Raw genomic sequence first — 20,594 nt, forward strand, 5'->3', positions numbered from 1 at the left:
CCTGAGCCATCTTCCCATTGGCTAACAGCAATCTGCCCAGGACGCGTCACGCTCTCACACCATGCTCCAGCACCACCGCCGCGGGTTGGGAGTGGCGACAGAAGTGGGGCCTGAGACGGGGACTCTGATTGGACGGATGAGCCGCCGCTTACTGTTCAAGCGGCCGCAGGGGCGGCGGAGCTTTTTTAAAGGCGCCGCTCCTGTTCTCAGGCCGCATCCAGTGGCTGAGGCGCGGAGAAAACGAAGCGGCGAGCCGCAGCCCGCAGGTGAGAGCTGGGCAGAGGCGCGTTGTCCGCCGCCCCAGCCGCGCGGGGGGCGGCGCTGAGCGACCCGGCTCCGCTTGGGCTGGGACCTGTGCACGCGCTCGCTTAGGACCCGGGACCTCCGCGTCCCCGTCCCGCTGCGTGCGGCGGGGCTGTCGGTGGGATCCGCCCCACCTCGGGCTCGGCGCGGGCTGCGGCAGGTGCCAGGGCCCATTAGGGCTGCGTCGCTCCTGCTCCGCAGGCGCGGGGGCAGTGGGAGGTCAGCGCCGCTTGGTCGGCTGCGTGCGCCAGGCCAGGGGCGCCCAGCTGCATGGCGCGGGGATGGGCGCGTTTGCCTGCAGGAAACAGTGACTCGGTGCCCGGCTGGCCGACGAGCCGCCCGGCCAGAATTGGGCCCAAGCTGCTGGTCTGTCCCGGGGTCGTCACAGGCTCAGTGAGCCTTGGACGTGTGAGTACAAGGCGTCCTCCGCGGTAGGCTATAGCTCATTCCAAACCTGCTGGAACAAGGCACGTCCGTAGACACTCAATGAAAATCGGGGCTGAATGCCAACCAGGGTATGGTGCGGTGCTTGGCTTTGTGCTTTATCGACTATACCACATGTGCCAAGTTACTCCGGGCGCATAGCCAGACGCAGTCGCTGCCCTAGTATCAGCAATAGATACTACCAAGGTAGACAGTCTCTTACTGCGTGATGGTTGTGCCACCAGACCTTCCCAAGAATGCTCTTCAGCTGATAGATGATTTCCATAACCAATCTTCCATGCATCTGGACAAGAAAGCAATCATGTAGCACTTTAAAGACTAACAAAATAATTTATTAGGTGATGAGCTTTCGTGGGAAAGACCCACTTCTTCAGATCAATAGCCTTACAAGATCAGACTCAATATATAAAGCACAGATGTCCAAAAGTTATCAAGGTTGACAAATCAGAAAAATTATTATCTCTGTCATGACTCATCTGGGTGTGAATGCTGCAGGGAATTTTACCTTCCATGTATGGGACTGCTGAGGTCAGAAAATTTAAGGACTTTTGTATGTCTTAGAAAAAAATAAATCAAAGGAGTTGGAAGAATTGTTCTACTGACATTCAGCCACATACTAAAATGCATAGTTTAACTGTTTTTTCCACTGAATGTCTCTTCTACACAAGCTTAAAAGTGAAGCTCAGTAAGCAAAAGCAGGAATGAGTGCAAGCCTTAAGTTCATGGATAATAAAACAAAAAGGCAGTTGTGTGGCACCTTTAAAGACTAACAATATTATTTATTAGGTGATGATCTCAGACTCATTTATTAAGGGATGAGCTTAAAGATTAACCATATTACTAGGTGATGAGCTTTTGTGGGACAGACCCTTTTGAGTGGCTCTGTTCCACAAAAGCTCATCACCTAATGATACTATTTAAGGTGCTACAGGACTGCTTTTTTTTGAGAAGATAGACTAACAGGGCTACCCCTCTGAGACTTTGTGGATAATTCCTATTATCTGTGTATATGCATTAAATACATTTGTTTCTGCTCTACTTCACTACAGTCAAAATTCCAGGTTCTGCAATCAAATTGTTTTCATCTCCTTATGTCAGCCCTCTTTACCATTGATCATATAGTAAGCCAGCTATTAAATCTCTCCCCCACTGTAGCAAAATCTTATTTGTGGAATCATACCCAATCACAAAGTTAAACCTGTGTTTACTGTACAAGGGCTTTGTAATAACTGAAATCCTGTATTTGCTGCATTAGTCACGTAAAACCTGATATGGGGAGAGAGACTATGTCTTTGAGTAATTCTTATGTCCTAGTTACCTTCAGAGCTTCTTGAGAAGTGTTGCATGACATTAATCTGAGGGATAGACATATGAGTCTGTATCTTCACAAAAAAACAAGCAGTCCTGTAGCACCTTTAGTCTTTAAGGTGATACAGGACTGCTTGTTTTTATTTTTTTTGTATGTGATATTGTATATACACTGCACTTCTTTTATAAATGCACACTGCCTAACATATGAGCTGTAACCAGAAGAGTGCTGCATCTCATGAACTTTCATGGTCTACCAACACCTTTCTTAAAACTGCTGAATAGCTGCAGGTAGTCTGCATTCTCCTATATTTGGTAGAACTAACAACTTGTGGAGCATTCAGTGTCTAGTACATGCTATGTTCAATGCACATGGATTAAATATATTCTGAAATGGGTGGAGAAAAGAACTACATTAAATTAATGGGCACTTAAGTGATTATCAAATTCATCATAGCAATATTTCTTCAGAAACAAAAACAATGTTTTTTATTTTATTTATGAAGCATATTTCAGGAATAAAAGGAAGAAAAGTGAATGACAAATTGTGTTGCCTGCAAGAAACAATTATTTGAGTTCTTATCCTGTTTTGTAGCTTTCAGCAGACTTTTTTCTGTGGAAAGTACATGTTCAAAAATAAAATTGTGAAACAGTCTAGAGAATAATCTCAAGTAGACTAGCACAGCTTGTTCTAATTTAAAAAATAAAATATGTGCCACCACATTATGTCTTTCCCATCATGGAAAAACTGTGCTAACAGCATTTTCTAATCATGGCAAGGACTGATGTGGTTTGCATATTATGCTTCGTAGATATTCTTTAAAAGGTACAAGGTTAAGTCACTTAATTTTTTCTGACCTACGTTAAAACAACTTGCATCATTAAAACTGAGAAAAACAAACCCACGTTAGTTTCATTTCTCTAACTTCTAACAATGAAAATAGATTATTATGGTAGAAGGTGGAAATTTGATTCAGAAGGCAGATGGGCCTCCTTGCCCTTCCTCTCTTTCCCCATCTCTTCAAGCAGTCCTTTCTTTTCTGCAAAAATTAACTTTTTTCAGCTGTACCATTGTCTCATTGGGCCTGTAAACTCTCCCTGCAAAAGGAATGTATCTTCCTCCAGGTGTGTGAAAGTCTATGCAACAACTAGAAATGGACTGTTTTCAGGTGCTTTCCCCAGAGAGCTGTCAGATGTCAAAGACTCTTTAGTCTCTATCAGTGTATTAGTTGGATTTGAACTGAAGGGAAAGCTGAATTTGAGACCTTTCAATCCTCTGAGCCGCGTGGTCCTTCTTGGTATTGTTACAGTGACAATGCTGGCATCAAAATATTCTTGTTTTTGACTCAACAGCATTTGATATTAAAGTTCCAATTTAATTTTTGTATTTTGGTAAGTCAAAAAACATGAGTAATATTTGAGCCCTGTCTTTTATATAGTGTTTTATCTCGAAATGTTCTGTATACATGACAGTAAAAAGTACTTTAACTTCAAGGCATGGACTCACTTAACATAGCAGGAGAGTAAAACTTTTGATAGTCAGTGCACTGTTTCTGATTCAAACAGTTTTGCAGCTGCATTTTATTTACCACTGACATTCCCTATTTAGGGAGTTCCTACTGAGTGTTACAAGTGAGGAAACTGCATTTTTGTTATGTAGCAGGTTTTAATCAAATCCGTGATTGTCCATCCTCAGTTGACCCCAACTGGGCTGATTTAGACCAGTAAACTGTGTTTAGAATCTCTTGTAATAAATGGCCTAATTAATCATTAACATTTCATTTCAATTTTGGGTTTATCTGATTACATGTAAGGAGTAAATAAATAATAACTTTGTCGTATAACACTAGAACTAGGGTGTCACCAAATGAAATTAAGCGACAGTGGGTTTCAAACAAATGAAAGTATTATCTGTTCCACACAGTACAGTGGCAACCTGTGGAACTCTGTGCTAGGTTGTGAAAGTCAAGAACAGCAGCTGCACTAGGGAGGACAAGCCCACTCATTGCCCCCTCTCCAGCCCTTCCTCCGAGTTCTGCCTCTGCTGTGCTTCTTCACACCCCCATTCCACCCCTTCCTTCAAGCCCTCTTCTCCAAGCAGTGTGACCAGGGGAGTTATTGGGGGAGCCTGGCAGCAACAGTGGTTCCCCCCTTCACCCCACTCATCATGGCAGCAAGAAATAGAGCAACCTGGCCCCAGTCTGCTGCTGCTGCTTCCCTGGCCCCATGGCCCCACCCCCCTCAAAGCACAAGGTCCAGGGTGCCTTCCCCAAATTGGCCAATGGACAGCACAGCTCTGGCCGAGACTATAACTGGGTTCAAAAGAGAAGTAGATACATTCATGGAAGACAGGTCCATCAGTGGCTGTTAACCAGGGTGGGGGTGGGGGGGAGCGGGGGTGGGGATGGTGTCCCTAGCCCGTTTGCCAGAAGCTGGGAATGTGCAATATGGGATGGATCACCTGATTGCCTATTCTGTTCATTCCCTCCAGGGTACTTGACATTGGCCACTATAGGAAGACAGGATACTTTATCAGACAAAAAGTGCAACCTGCTTTTGCTTTGCATTCTTATAACAAACATGCTAATATTTCAGACTATAGGATACTATTGTGATTTAATCTCTTACTGAGATGAAGCTGCAGTGTCCTGTTTCATTTCACTGATACTCAGAAATACATGTCTGCAGTATTCCACATGCATCACATAACTACCTTAGCACTTCAAGAATAAGCAAAAAGAACAATATCTGAATTACAAACAAATTTTAAGCCTGTTGAATGCAGAGTGAGTAATTTAAACTGATTAGGAACTTAAAAGTTAAGACTAATTATTTTGGTTCTTCCAAAATGCATGAGAAGAGAACTTAGCAAGTGGAACACAGTGTGATTAAACAGTTGTGTTGGGTCATAGTATCACTTCAAAATATCATATGTGCTGATACTTCTTTTTTTAGGTATCCTTACTTGTCACTTCGAAGCATAAGTACAATCAGTTCAAAACCTTTGGTTCCATGTTTATACAGCAATAAATGCATGTGAGTGTTTATATCAATCTTTTAGGTAGCAACTAAATGGGCAAATTAAACATGTATAGTTTTTCTTAACCCTTCTGTAGACATTCATCCCTAATTGGTGTGAGTAGTTTTTTTTTAAAAACAATCAGTTGCCAGTCTATGTAAAACATGATCACAAAGCCACTCCTTGGACACATGCTTCCAGTAAAACTTTTGACTTAAAGGAGGCTATTAAAACAGCATGGTCTAAGGCAATGTCTACACAACAGAATTGTGTTGACTTATGATAGACTACAGCCGCCAGTTATTACATTGCTTGTGTGTGTGCACACACTTTTTTCTGTTATCAGTGTATACTTTCACAGGGAGTGCTTGTATGGGGGTTAGGGGATATTACAGCTGTGGGTGGGCCCATAAGCCACCCACTACTTGGATCCCAATAGGAGGAAAGCTTGTATTGGTTGTACTGTCAGTGGGGGGGAATCTTAAGAGGCCAGAAACCGTTCATGGAAGGAATGAAGTTTCAACACATGACCTAATTACCTCAACTGTGACATTGCTGCTCCATAAGGTGGTGTTTCTAGACAAGTGGGGAGAGACATTCAGGGGGGAGGGAAGGAGTCAGTTTTAAGTGAACAGACTTCCTCAGCTAGGCTGCTGCAAAACGGCTTACCTCAACCTAACGACCTAGTATGGATCAGGCCTAAAGGGGACACCAGAAGTTTTTATAGCCATGCAACTTTCTCATACAGACAAGTCTATGCCTTCCCTTGAGGTAGCAACACCTACCTGTGCTGTGTAACAAAATTCCGTTCAGCTAAAAGAAAATCATGTTGCAACTTGTCATGCCTCAGTCTCTCTTCCCTGCTGATGGGCGTTAGCACCTCACGGAGGAACCACACCTCATTATCAAGGTGGTTAGGAACCTATGCCAGTGTTTCTCAACACCTGGTGTGTGGACCAACACTGGTTCCTAAGATTTCCCCGATGCAATTAAGGAAAACACCAAGCTAGTTCCTGGTGTTGAAAACAGTGGAAAACACCGCCCTAGCCCACCTCTAGCTTCTACAGAGCCCAATCCCCCTAACAGCAACGAAGGGTCCTGTGGCACCTTTATAGACAAACAAAAAAGTTTTGAGCATGAGCTTTCGTGAGCACAGACTCACTTCATCAGATGCTGGTCTTGGAAATCTGCAGGGCCAGGTATAAATAAGCTAGACCAAGGGTGGGGATAACAAGGTTAGCTCAGTCAGCAAGCGTGAGGCTTACTACCAGCAGTTGATCTGGAGGTGTGAACACCAAGGGAGGGGAAGCTGCTTTTGTATTTAGCTGGTCATTCACAGTCTTTGTTTAAGCCTGAGCTGAGGGCATCTAATTTGCAGATTAATTGTAGCTCAGAAATTTCTCTTTGGAGTCTGGTCCTGAAATTTTTTGCTGTAGGATAGTTACTTTTAAGTCTGCTACTGTGTGGCCTGGGAGATTGAAGTGGCCACATCAATACCACCCTGTACCGTAAACCCACTGACCGCTACGCCTACCTTCATGCCTCCAGCTTCCATCCCAGACACACCACACAGTCCATTGTCTACAGCCAAGCACTAAGATATAACCGCATTTGCTCCAACCCCTCCAACAGAGACAAACACCTACAGGATCTCTACCAAGCATTCTTGAAACTGCAATACCCACCTGAGGAAGTGAAAAAACAGATCAGCAGAGCCAGACGTGTGCCACGAAGTCTCTTACTACAGGACAGGCCCAAGAGAGAAACCAACAGAAAACCACTAGCCGTCACCTACAGTCCTCACCTCTACAGCGCATCATCAGGGATTTACAGCCCATCCTGGACAATGATCCTGCACTTTCACAGGCCTTGGGCGGCAGACCAGTCCTTGCCCACAGACAGCCTGCCACCCTGAAACAAATCCTAACCAGCAACTATACACCGCACCAGTCACTCTAACTCAGGGACCCATCCATGCAACAAACCTCATTGCCAGCTCTGCCCACATACCTACACCAGCAACACCATTACAGGACCTAACCAGATCAGCCACACCATCGTGGGTTCATTTGGCTGCACATCTACCAATATAATTTATGCCATCATGTGCCAACAATGCCCCTTTGCTATATACATCAGACAAACTGGACAGTCTCTATGTAAAAGAATAAATGCACACAAATCATATCAGAAATGGCAATATACAAAAACCCATAGGAGAGCCCTTCAATCTCCCAGGCCACACAGTAGCAGACTTAAGTAGCTATCCTACAGCAAAGAAATTTCAGGACCAGACTCCAAGGAGAAATTCTGAGCTACAATTCATCTGCAAATTTGACGCCCTCAGCTCAGGCTTAAACAAAGACTGAATGGCTGGCTAAATACAAAAGCAGCTTTCCCTCCCTTGGTGTTCACACCTCCAGATCAACTGCTGGTAGTAAGCCTCCCCCTTGCTGACTGAGCTAACCTTGTTATCCCCACCCTTGCTCTGGCTTATTTATACCTGGCCCTGCAGCTTTCCAAGACGAGCATCTGATGAAGTGAGTCTGTGCTCATGAAAGCTCACGCTCAAAACTTTTCTCTTAGTCTATAAGGTGCCACAGGACCCTTCGTGGCTGTTACAGATCCAGACTAACATGGCTACCCCTCTGCTACAATCCCCTAACTGTCCCATCCGGGAAGGGAGTCAGGAGAGGAAGCAAACGGGCTGATCCTTGCCCCTTCCACCCCGCGTAGGTAGGCCAGCTCCACTCTCTGTCGCTGCAGCATCCAGCGCGGGCTGTATTTCCTAGGGCAGCGCTGCATCCTGGACAGAGGCGCTGGTATCCGGCAGGGCGGGCTGCAGCCATCGCTGCGACCGGTGCACGTGAAGAGCCTCCCGCCAGGAAGGGAAGCGTGCGCTTCCCCCAGCTCGCGCACTGCAGGGGGCTCGCCCTGTCCGCGCCTGCTGAGCCGCGCCCGCGACTGTTGGTGTCTCCCTTTCTCACGAGCGCGGGGAAGGCGGCCGAGCCAGATCTGTCCGTCTTCCCTGCGCGCTCCCCGCCCTCGTCTCCGAGAAAGGAGCGGGCGGGGGTGGGGTGGTGGTCATCTACTGCAGCAGCGCGCATGCGTGAGGCGCGCGGAGGGCGACATCGGTCCGCGCATGCGCCCTGGGGTCTCCCCGCCCAGCCCGACCTGCGGGACTGCGATGGGATTCCGTAACATGTGAGTGAGTGTGGGGGTTAGGAGGGGTGAGGCGATTCCTGCCCGGGCCCGAGATCCCGGCGCCCGGGCCGAGCCGGTCCCGCGCAGTGCCGCGGCTGCCGGGCTGTGCCGCATGGGCCGGGGCGGGAGGCCGCAGGCGCGGGGTGGGCCGCGGCCGTGCAGCTCTGCCCTCTGCGGAGGACAGTGCCCGGGGCTGGGGGCGGCCTCCAGCGAGCCTGAGTCCGGGCCGGCGCGGGGCTGAGCGCGGGCAGTGTCCTGCGGCGGCCCGGGCGTGGCGCTCGGACTCCCACCTCCGCGTGAGGGGCGACCTTGGGCGGGCGAGTCCAGCCCTGCCTCAGTGTGTCCGCAACAGGGGCAGTGGTCCCGGTTCTGCTTGCGGAGCGCGGCCGGCCAGCGGCGGGAGCGGCGTGGGGACTGTCCGAGGCGGGGCTGTCACAGAGGAGGCGGGGGGGGGGGGTTGGTTTGGGGGTTCTGGCCGAAGTGTTTTGTCTTTCTGACATTTCGGCAGCAAAACTTTAGCCTTTCGGTTGAGCCCAGGATTGAGATTTGCCCGCCCAGCCGAGCCCCGCTGCACCGGGGGAGTGGGGCCAGCATTTGAAGGGCGCAACCACGTTGTCTCTTCTTCCCCGGCTGGATGTTACCGGGTGGTTTTCCTGTTGTGCGACCTGGCAGGGGTCTGAACTTGAATTCCTGCTGTGCTGCAGGTTGCTCCAACGCTGCAGCGTCTAACGCATTAGCCACATGTGGGTATTTGGCCAGTGGAGTGTGACTAGTTGGCTTGAACAATAAGTATATGTTCAGAATAATGTGACTCGTTCTCTGTATCTTCAGAACTAGTTAGACACCACAGCTCTAACGGATTCATCCCAGTTTGTTGAAATGAGCAATTTTCCTTCATAGTTAAAGGTATTGGAAATAAAGAATGATTTTGTCACCCTGCTTTATTGTTGACCTAAGCACGTATCTGTTAGGCATAGGATTATGCTTGGTTGGTGTTCCTGAAAGTTTCATCAAATGGCATAATACCAAATTAAAGACTTTAGGACAATCCTGGAGGGTTGGCAAACACAGACAGTGTAGGCAGGTGGATGAGAACCAAATGCTTGTATGGAATTGGCTGCTTTGGTCACCTTCCTGATATGAAGGGGTCTTATGTTTATTTTTTCAGATATTGAGACCTTTTAGATCCTACCCAACAATCTTGATCCAAGTGCTCGTCAGCACTAATGGTAGGACTCCAGGAGGGATGTGCAATACAAATGTCAAGATCAACCACTGACACCTACTGTCACTGAAGCGCACCTTTTTATTTTGAATAGTAACAGAGAGTAAGCCGTGCTAGTCTATACACTTTTTTTATTTTATTTTACTTATCAGGGAAGAACTTTAAATAATAATAGTGGCCTCACTACTGCAAAGATGGGGGGAGGGGGCTCATTGCCCCTGATTTGCTTTCTTTGAGATGAGGAACACTGAATGGGTGTCTGCTCCTAAGTATACAAATTGGAATGCTAGCATCATTGCATTCTGTGTCATGCTTAGACTTCACTTTAAAACTTTGTTCATGTAGTAGTTATTCATGAGAGCAAACCTCTGAGCCTAGATCTCTATGGGAGACCCCGACTAGGTACCCCATTTCCATTGGCAGTAATCTCCTCACATTACTTATCCAGTTGACATCAGTGAGCTTATTAATGTGCATAAATGGTTGCATCTTCAGGGACTAAGTATATTTTTTTAATGATTTCAAGAATTCATAGTCATATCAAACTAGAATTGTTACTGACGATTACAAAATCAAAGAAACCAGTACAAAGCATCCACTAATAAAATGAGAAGAAACTAAATAACTAATAATACATACGTAGAAACTTACCCTTAAGAAAATCAAATTGTACTTTTTTTAAAAAAAAAAAAAAAAAAAAAAGGGGATCTTTCTGGAAGTGAAGCATGTTTATGATGTGTGTCACTAATGAAGATAGCACTCCATGTTGGTAAGAGAGGGTGGGACATGTCATAGCAAACAACATTAGACAAAATATGTAGGAAATAAAGATTTTTTTCCAGGAGTTAGTAGAACATTAGAAGTTTACTGCACAGTTACTTATTAAAGTGAATGTATCCAAACAAGTTTTGGTGCATGTTTGTTTCTTTTTCTCCTCCTCCAAGCTCTACCACAATGCCTGGGTCACTTCCTGTGAATGCTGAAGCCTGTTGGCCGAAAGATGTGGGAATTGTTGCACTGGAGATCTATTTTCCTTCTCAGTATGTTGACCAGATGGAATTGGAAACGTTTGATGGTGTGGATGCTGGGAAGTACACCATTGGTTTGGGTCAGTCGAAGATGGGATTCTGCTCAGACAGAGAGGATATCAACTCACTCTGCTTGACTGTGGTACAGAAGCTTATGGAAAGGAACAGTCTCTCCTATGATTGCATTGGGAGATTAGAAGTTGGAACAGAGACAATCATTGACAAATCAAAATCTGTAAAGACTGTCTTGATGCAGCTCTTTGAGGATTCTGGTAATACAGATGTAGAAGGGATCGACACAACAAATGCATGCTATGGAGGCACTGCTGCTATCTTTAATGCTGTTAACTGGGTTGAGTCTAGTTCTTGGGATGGTAAGTTTGGTGTCTTTGTGGGAAACCTGCATTTTAAGTCTTTGTCCAGTAGTCTTCGTATCAACTACCTTGAATGCACCGCACATTGCTTTTTGCTTGGATACTAAGTCTTAAAAATATTTTACAACATACATTTCCATTTCTGTAATTAAAAATGCCAAGCAAGACAGACATTGGTCTTCAACTTAGTTTTTCTTGGAAATACACGAGACGGAAGATGTGTATTTCCAAGATGACTTGCATATCTAGAAATGTCAAATAGGGATGTTAAAGAGCAAGTAATCTGTTGACCAAATAACCACCAAGATGTCTGTCAGTTACTTGGTTAACCCCTCTCTGCTCCTCCCCCAGTCACCGCTGCTGCTGCTGCTTGGCATTTAAAAGGCTGAACTGCACAGGCTGGATTGGTTCTGTCCCTGCTCCCCACCAGTGCTACTCTGCATTTAGAAGGCTGAGACAGCACACAAGCTGGCTCGTTTTCTGTCCCTGCTGTGGGGATTGGGCTCTTCCCCTGCTGTTCTGCATTTCCCCAGCCTATGTGCAGCTCAGCCTTTTAAATGCAGTAGGTGTGGGGATCAGGGACAGATGCTGAGCCAGCCTGCTTGCTGGCTCAGCCCTTTAAATGCAGAATAGCAACATGGAGAATCTGCCTGATTCTGCCACAAGCAGAGACAGAGGCTGAGCCAGCCACTCCTTATTTATTTGGGCTGGTGGGAGACAGGGAGTAGCTAGGAGCACTAACCGATGAGCAGATGCTTATTGTTTAGCCAAGTAACCAGATACTCTATTATATCCCTAATGTGAAATTAGAATGTATTAGCTCAGTGGTTTGAGCATTGGCCTGCCAAACCCAAGGTTGTGAATTCAATCCTTGAGGAGGCCGTTTAGGGATTGGGGCAAATAGATGTCAGGGATGGTGCTTGGTCCTGCCAAGATGGCAGGGGACTGGACTAGATGACCTCCAGAGGTCTCTTCCAGTCCTAGGAGGGGTGTGTGTGTGTATATATGTATTACAACGTGTTTGAGATCCCTACTTCTTGCTGATCTTTTCTTGTAAATCTATATGGAAATGCTTTATGGAATGAAAATGAAAGGTAGAAATAAATTCAGAGAAATGTCAGTTGATTGGAACACTTACAGTCCTGCAGCCATATCTTCCTGGAAATTGAAGAACCAAATGTTGCAAACTAAAATTTCCAAGGGACTTCTTTTGATAGTTGTTTTTTCTCTTGCAGGTCGTTACGCGCTTGTTGTTGCTGGAGACATAGCTGTGTATGCCACTGGAAATGCCAGGCCAACTGGTGGAGCTGGTGCTGTTGCTATGTTAATTGGTCCAAATGCACCTTTAATTTTTGAGAGAGGTTGGTCTTACGTGGAAAGATTTGAAATAGATACCATGCATGAGGCTCACAGAACATCTTCAACTCTCTGATATCCTGTCCAACAGCTACTGTCATTACAGGCCTCCAGGGAGCCACGTTAACTTTTCTGGTGTTAGAAAATGCACCTTCTATCTTGTTGGTGTAGACTGATCTATTGTTGCTCTGGGCAGGATTCACCTACAGGCAGAGTAGGAGGTACTACCTGCCTGCTTGTCTTCATTCAGAGTTTCATCAGTGGAAATACAGGGGCTGCACTGTCTAGTCTAGTGCATGTCAGCGCCGTTTCCTCAAGGAGGAGCGGGGGTCAGTCAAACAATGTAAATCACTATTTATAGACAGGATAGGTTAGATTCGCAAAGGAGCTTAGCTGTGCTGAATTTCAGCTGTACTACACTTAACTTCTGGAAGCCTAGAAAATTACTGGGATAAGCAAAGCGTGAATTAGGCATGTTGACTCCTTATATAGTAAATAGGAGGAGAGGAGCTCCTCAGAATGGGATTCACCAAAGAAGAGGGAGGGCCAGTGGTGGTGCTGCTAGCCCTCCTGTCACCCAGGCCTTGTGTCCCCTAGAAGTGTGGGGCCCCTGAAAATGAGGGACCCAGGGCAGCAACTTTGAACCATCCTATGGATGGGGTGGCTCTGGCAACTAAATATAAGAATAATTCTCTTTACTTAGACAAGCCATTAGGAGCTGCCAAGGCAGGAGGCACAAAGCTTAACACATACCTCTCTTAGAGATAGTTGCCTAAGTCCAGGCTGCAGGGACATGCCTGCCTGTGCATGGGAGGGATTCTCTGCGGCCATGCACTTGGTTTTGGGCGTCGTGTTGTTTTGGCAAGCGCCCAGAGGGGGTTCTTGGAGAAGCTCCCATATACCTATCAGCCATGCAGTCAGGGTATATGCCAGGCATTTGGAGACCTCTTCCCCATGTTGAAGTCCCCTCCACCTGAGTGGGAGAAGAGATTTGAACAGGGATCTGTCACCTCTCAGGTAGGTACCCTAACTTCTGTTTTGGGATATTCTGATGTGGGCCCCTCTGTCTCTCCTATTGAAATTGTTCTAGTTTTCATTTAAAAAAAAAAAGCCATTGGGCCAGAGAGCACAACTAACAAGGTTGTCCCAAAGAGGGGGCCTGGGCCACCCCTGCCCTCTCTATCCCAGGCCCTGCCCCTTCTCCACCCTTTCCAGCAAGCTCTGCCCCATTCTGCTCCATCTCCCAAGCCCCTGCCTCTTCCTGTCCCAAGCAATACTGGGCACTGTTGCATAGCATAGTGAGGCCAGTAGCACTGCTGCTGTCCCCTGCACTGCCCAGATCTTGCATTCTTAAGGGGGAGGGTAGAGAAGAGTGGGGGCTGGGGTGTTGTTCCCAGCCCCCATGTCACCTTGATCTTGCATCCCCCTGACAATGAGGGGCCTGGGACAGCCACACTGAACTGTTCTTTGAGTGGGATGGCTCTAGCAATTAAGAGTAAGAATGACTCTCTTTCTTGGTCATTAGACCACTAACCTGGGAGGTGGGCAACCCAGCAACCAGTGCTTCTGCAGCAATGACTCCTTTGGATTATTTATCCATAGCAGAATACCTTCAATAGGAGAGAATGAGGGAGTGGTATGTCAGAATAGCTCAACAGAAAGAGAACTCACCTGAAAGGGGTCAGATTCCCGTTCAAATCCATTTTAGAAGAATTAGGTGGAGAAATGCGTAGTTTCCTAAATTAATGAATCACATTGTGTCCAGATATCTAGAAGGGAGCTGTAGTTCACATGCTCAAACAGAAACATAGGCATACAGGGAATTTTTACTGCACAAATTCAGGTGCAGTGTGAGTTAGACATTTAGAGTGTTTGGCATCAGCTCAGGTGAAATTTTTGCACATTCAACTGGAGCCTGATGTTGAGACGAGGAAACCTAAATCCTTCTGTGAATGTAGTCTTGTGTTTTTCCAGCACTTCTACTCTCACCTGGGTAGTGAGAGATCTGGAGCTGTATGCCAGACCACCATAGACGTGAAAAGGCACTACTAAACTGTGTAGCCAGCACCAAATCTTATCTGTATGCAACTAACCCGGGGTGACATGGATTCAGATTGACTTATGAACTGGTTCTCTAAGCAATATTGTTGTTTTTTTAAATAGGACTGCGTGGGACCCATATGCAGCATGCCTATGACTTTTATAAGCCAGACATGGTATCTGAATATCCTGTAGTTGATGGAAAACTGTCTATTCAGTGCTACCTCAGTGCACTAGATCGCTGCTATTTTGTTTACCGCAACAAAATCCATGCTCAGTGGCAAAAAGGTATGTATTACTGTAAAATGGTTCAGGCTAGAGCAAATAGTGAGAGTGCAGTATTTGTACAATCATATCTTTATGTCCAGCCAGCGGAAATTTTAAATATGTATTTATATCAAGGTTTATAGTGAAATGAACACAGCTTGACCCACTAGTCTTTTTGGTTTTTTGTTTTCATGGGGAAAGAGTAGTGCCTGTTGAAGTATTAGTCCACTTCTGTTTTGGCGCATACAACATTAAATGAACATCAGGGAACCAATATCGGACACAGAGACTTTGGCTAACTCGCACCTCCGGTGTACGTTACCTAGCATGGTGTGAGTGTATATTTGCTTTATTAATGGTCCCTTAATCTGGTGACATTGAGATTTACGTTAAATTATTCAACAATTACACTGAGTAATGTAAACAATTGGTTTCCTATTTATTGAATAGCACAGTTTTGGCTATAAATATCTCCTGATGCTGCTAAAATCTGATATGTGTGCCAAAATTCTACTCTGTGTTTCTGTGTACCACCATAATCAGGCCACTTCACCGTACAGGCACAGGTTGCCAATTATTATCTAAAGAGCTGCTTTGATTGGCCAGAAATTACCTTATGTTTTGACATATAAATAACTTTAGTGTCCCTAGTAACTTTCCAGCTCCGGCTGGGTTTTACAGTAATCTGGATGTTACCATACCATTGCTTGCTTGTGTTAAAAAATGTGGTTAATGTGAGCAACTGTACATGTATTGTAACAAGTTCCTGTGACCTTTTTGCCTTTTGCAGAAGGTACCGACAGAGACTTTACCTTAAATGACTTTGGTTTCATGATCTTCCATTCACCATACTGCAAACTTGTCCAGAAATCTGTGGCTCGACTGTTGTTGAATGATTTTCTTAGTGACCAGAACTCTAAAACAGAAAATGGCATTTATAGCGGCTTGGAAGCTTTCAGGTGAGAAGTGCTACTATCACTTAATTAGTCAGAAATAATCGGGAATCTAAAATGTGCTGCATATTTTATATTGTTTTCTCTTTCAGCTGTTGTACTGGGTAGCAGCAGTTTCTAAACCTCATTATTTTTTCAATAGGGATGTAAAACTGGAGGACACTTATTTTGACAGAGATGTGGAAAAGGCCTTTATGAAAGCTAGTGCTGAACTCTTTAATCAGAAGACCAAAGCTTCTTTACTTGTATCCAATCAAAATGGAAACATGTACACCCCTTCAGTCTATGGCTGCCTTGCTTCTCTTCTAGCACAGTAAGTGTAAAGCTAGAGAAATAAGGTTATGACTTGATCTGTTAATGCTTGAAAGCTCTAGAAACAAAATTTTTCCAACAGGCTTACTGTAACCACAACAAATTTGTGCCAAAAACATTTTCCCTTGGATGAAGTTCAGGTAGCAAAGTGCTCTAGATACTCGTCATGCAGAATGAAGTGGGAAAGCAGGCTCTGTGCATTCCAGTTGTCCTGATAGCTGTCTTTTGTCAGACAGCATACTAAGAATTGATTGTGTATAAACATAGTTGCAGCAAGTACCTGTGCCTTGAATTAGCAACATTTTAAGATGATCTTTGTAAACAATCAAGAGAATCCCCACCTGGTTTCAATCTTAAAACCTGAACACACGAACATTGTTGCTGAATCAGGTATCAGAAGCCTTTCCTCTCCTGCCACAAGTTATGGCAGGGTTGATTGTATGATTACTAGAATCTGGTTGCAGCTCAGATGATTCTGCATATATACGTAATGCTGTAAAACCAGCCTACACAGATGACTTCTTTGTCTATACTCTAATCTTACATATTTTATCTGCCCATCTTTTGTGAGTAGCATTTAGGAATAACTGCTTTCCTAGCATCCAAACTAATTAGCAACTGACTAAAATTCTCATTTGCTAGGTAGGGTAACCTCTGCCAGCCTTCAGACAAGTTCAGAGGAGAGAAAACCAGACACCATCTTTTCCCCACTAAAACAAGCATACCCAAAGAGCAATTTCATTTGTTTGCACAGCTCCAGAGTGGTCCAGCCACTGGGGCTGGGACTGTACCTAAAGGAAATCTAGCAGATTCACTCCTTAGCATCCACTTTCTCTGAGCCGTGGCTTCTTAGTTTTCTTAGAGGTGGTGGTGCTGCTGCACTTTAGGGCTGGAAAACGCAATCTGGACTTCACTTAACTTCATTCTATTTAAATTAGTTTGAGGATAGTTGCACTGCAATCTCAGATTTTGTTTCAGATATTATACAGCGCTGTAGATGTATGTGGCGCTTCTCAGTTAGAAAGTGAGAAGACTTCTTCCCTGAGAGGCATAGTCTAATATTGGTAATGCAGCGTGTAGATTCCCTCACCAGGAGAGGTGAAAAAACAAGAAATGACAAGCATGCTGTTTTGTGTGTTTTATATGAGGGAACTGTGGCTTGTAATCAGTTAAGGTGTGAGTTGCACTGATCCAGTAAGCTGGTCTTAGCAGGCTTCTTCCTGGAAGCTAAATATCATACTTGGTTATTTAAAATTGGCACTTAAGGGTGGTTCTCTTAATTCTTCTCAACTTTTGCATGGTATACAGGTACTCTCCCCAGCAGCTAGCAGGACAGAGAATTGGTGTGTTCTCCTATGGGTCTGGTTTTGCTGCTACACTGTACTCCATTAGAGTTACACAGGATGCTACACCTGGTAAGTTAGTTAGACTATAGCGTTTCTCATTCAGACAGCTCACCCCAAAATTGGCTATACTGAAACATCGGTATAAGGAAAAATGCAACAGACTAGCTAATAGTGATGGAAGTATTTCTGTACCTTTGGGAAAAGAGTAAAAATCAAGATGCTGTTTCACCATGTTTCAGCTCTCAAAAGACTACCTTTTAAGTTTTTGGCATTTATAATGGCTAAAGTTAAAGTAATATAATCTTGTGTCCTGGAGGCCATGGAAATTGTATATTAAGATAAAATAATCTTCCAGATTGTATAAACATCTTTTTGAAATACTGTACAAAGAACCCGTGTGGAAGAGTGTTTAAAGTGGAAAAGCCGTTGCATAAGGGGCAGTTCCACTCTCTTGACCTCAGAAGCCTGGTTCCAGTGGTACAAAAAGTCATCATGGCTGGGACTTCCTAGTGCACTGGTATTTACTTAAAGTGTTAACATCGACTTAGGGGACATTTTGTGTGTTTGCAGGCTCTTCTCTGGATAAAATAACTGCTAGTCTGTCTGATCTGAAAGCAAGACTTGACTCAAGAAAGCGTATTGCACCAGATGTCTTTGCTGAAAACATGAAGATTAGACAGGAAACGCATCACTTGGGTAAATGCATTTTCATATAAAGGAAATTACAGTACGTTTAACCAAGTGATTCCTGTTGTTGTTGTTATCTAACCCATGAATTCAGTTAAGGTTTAAAGTCTAGGGCTTTTTAGTTTTACATAGTTTCAATCAAGCAGTGCTGCAGTTAAGTGTTCATGGCCCAGTTTGAGCTAAAGTGAAGGCCAGACTTTGGTGCTAATAAACTTGTTCCTCTGCTAATGTTGTGCTTGGGAAAGGGGCAATGGATGTTGTGGTAAACATTAACCATCTACAATCGATTAACAATGTTTTCCTGATTTCCTCATAGCGAACTACATTCCACAGTGTTCAGTGGATGATCTTTTTGAGGGAACGTGGTACCTAGTGCGAGTGGATGAAAAACACAGAAGAACTTATGCTCGACGTCCGGTGCTGGGTGATGGACCCTTAGAAGCAGGAGCTGAGGTTGTCCATCCAAGCATTGTTCATGAGGTGAAAATTCTGTATTTTTAATACTTGATATAAATAGAAAAACTATTTGTATATAGTGATGCTGTCCAAACCGCCTATAAAAGAACAAGACACCAATAAGTTATGTCCAATTTGTTAGAATAGGTAAAATAAGAGCCACAAAAATCTCACATACATTTAAAAAAAATCCCACATGCAGAATGTAAATTTTATTGCAAGAGAGACTGAGTTAGTTTGTTTATAAACCAAGAGTGCAGAAACATCCAGTCAAACTTGAATAGCTAAAGCCAAAGTTCCAAACTTGTCTGAGAAATAATACTGCGGACTAGGAAGAATCTATGAAACCTAAAAGAGTAGGAACTGGAAACTTGTATTTAAAAACTCTCTTTTCCTCCTCAGCTTATCCCAAGCCCTGCTAAGAAAGTGCCAAGAATCCCTGCAACAACAGATTCGGAAGCTGTTGCTGTGTCTGTTTCCAATGGAGAGCATTAATATACCTCTGTGAGGTGGGAAATTAATTAAAGTGGGGGTGTAATGGAAAGGAAAAGGGATTAGATATTATCTAAGTTTCACTGTACAGTAATACTTTATTGGAGCATGGAAAACTTTTTAAACTCCTTGAGGGGCTTTGTTTAATGTGGTTCCGTAACACTAAAGCATGACTGTGTTGGAAAAGTTTAAAAAAAAATCAAAGGTTGAGTGGGCTTTTGTAATGCTGGATGTTGGTGTGGTTTAATAAATGATGCAGGAGTACGTGCACTAATTACAAGATCTTGGTAGCTGGACACAGAAAAAACAGGAAATTTTGCATGACTTCCCAGATGTTTTAGTGAAACGTTCTAAAGTAGGTTTAAATGCTCATGCATGTTCTGGGAGTAAAATCTTCTAAATGGGGAGGGTGCAGTTTTTGTGGAGAGGAAGGGAACCCATGATCAAAAGCCATTCCCCCTGAAGTCACTTGGGTTTTTAATGTTGGAGTCCTTGGTGCCTTGACTATAAGCACTCAGTTCTCTAAATACAATATACCCATTATCTTTCCCTTCTAAGATTGTTAGGAATAGGCATTAAGTGATCAAAGTCTGTGACCACTGGGTAGCTGTGGCCTCTATCTAATTTCCAGTGTCCAAATCACTTTCATCCACATTTTTAAAGCCCAACCCCATACTGTTTTGGCAACATTAGGAGAGGCCAAGGACTGAATGAAGTTGGAATCTTCACTGTCGTTCCACTGAGAAGTCTTTGGCAGCGTAATAGGAAGTAATCTGTGCCTAACTAATACAGGCTCTAATCCTGTTTCTTACAATCCGGCACCTTTTAAAAGATTAAACATAAACGGTGATTTTTTTTTTTGTTAGCTTGATCAGAGAGCAAACTCCTAGTTCTCCATTTTCAAATATTCAGAGGACCTTATTCAAACTGACAAACGACAAAAGAAAAAGATGTTCCTCGTTCTTGCTGCTTTTACTATATTTTTCTTAATGACCATTTCTAAGTCTGAACTCATGAGTGGCTTCATACTTCAAACTGCCCCTGCACTTCTTTAAAAAGACTGTTTGCAGGAAAACACCAAAATCTGTTCCTACCCAGTCTGAAAGCTGTCCATCATGCAAGGAATAAATGCCCAAAACTTGGGGGGAAGACTATTCTGAGCTGTGAAGAGCATTGATAGCTTGTAAAATATATTTAAATTGTTCTAATGTGCAGAACTGAGTCTCTTTGTTTAATTTTATTCCACTGTCCACTTCAAAACGTTGTCTAATATAAACTTGCAGAAATGATGTGTTGCAAAATGCAGGTTTTTTGTAATGTGTTTGTATAATACACTGTCACTTACTAAGATTTGGTAACTTTTTTGCTGGACTTGTATAGTCAACTTCATAAAATTTCATTTAATATGAACTGACATGGTCAAATGGTCTAAGTGCTTTTACTGAAAGTGATGGAGAAATGATGCATGATGATGCTTTTGCAAATGTTTGGGGTTTTAGTTTCATAAGAGCAACTTAATTTGTTGCCAGAAGACAAATTTATCACAGAATAAAGTCTGTTGCCGGCAATGGACAGGCCAAGAAATACTGGCACAAAAATAAAATTAATCTGCCGTCCTCTCTAACAGTGAGGCAGATCCTCTTGTAAATAAAGTTTTAGAGCTGTTTGAAACTTGTGTTGGTGTAATGCTGAACTGGTGCAGAATACAACTCTTAAATGGACTAGAAAGAATCTGACCCAGCAAACATTGGCGAGTTTAAACAGGTTACTGACCAGGGAA

The 20,594-nt window shown here is 44.1% G+C and overlaps 1 protein-coding gene across 7 annotated transcripts; it reads left to right on the plus strand.

The window, feature by feature from the left end:
• The first annotated feature begins 210 nt into the window (after window positions 1-210).
• On the plus strand, window positions 211-20,489 carry HMGCS1 (3-hydroxy-3-methylglutaryl-CoA synthase 1). 7 transcript variants are annotated; one of them, XM_074995601.1, is made up of 11 exons: window positions 246-266; window positions 9,447-9,606; window positions 10,448-10,905; window positions 12,141-12,266; window positions 14,425-14,589; window positions 15,359-15,527; window positions 15,664-15,834; window positions 17,142-17,248; window positions 17,750-17,875; window positions 18,183-18,346; window positions 18,725-20,489. In XM_074995601.1, exons 3-11 carry the CDS (start codon window positions 10,458-10,460, stop codon window positions 18,815-18,817), a joined length of 1,569 nt encoding a protein of 522 aa, XP_074851702.1. In that variant the 5' UTR covers window positions 246-266; window positions 9,447-9,606; window positions 10,448-10,457; the 3' UTR covers window positions 18,818-20,489. The 7 variants fall into 7 exon arrangements, with proteins under 7 accessions (XP_074851704.1, XP_074851702.1, XP_074851700.1 ...); XM_074995599.1 differs by lacking the exon at window positions 246-266 and adding an exon at window positions 8,223-8,278; XM_074995603.1 differs by lacking the exon at window positions 9,447-9,606 and having other exon boundaries at window positions 211-266.
• Window positions 20,490-20,594: the final 105 nt, after the last annotated feature.

Source organism: Carettochelys insculpta, chromosome 5 (assembly GCF_033958435.1).
Source record: "Carettochelys insculpta isolate YL-2023 chromosome 5, ASM3395843v1, whole genome shotgun sequence".
NCBI lineage: Eukaryota > Metazoa > Chordata > Testudines > Carettochelyidae > Carettochelys > Carettochelys insculpta.

What these genes read in the sequence shown, in the direction of transcription:
- HMGCS1 (XM_074995598.1), top strand. An exon ending in ACCTTTAATTTTTGAGAGAG is followed by an intron (nt 12,267 to 14,424) that starts GTTGGTCTTACG and finishes TTTTTTAAATAG; the next exon opens with GACTGCGTGGGACCCATATG. An exon ending in ATCCAAGCATTGTTCATGAG is followed by an intron (nt 18,347 to 18,724) that starts GTGAAAATTCTG and finishes TTTCCTCCTCAG; the next exon opens with CTTATCCCAAGCCCTGCTAA.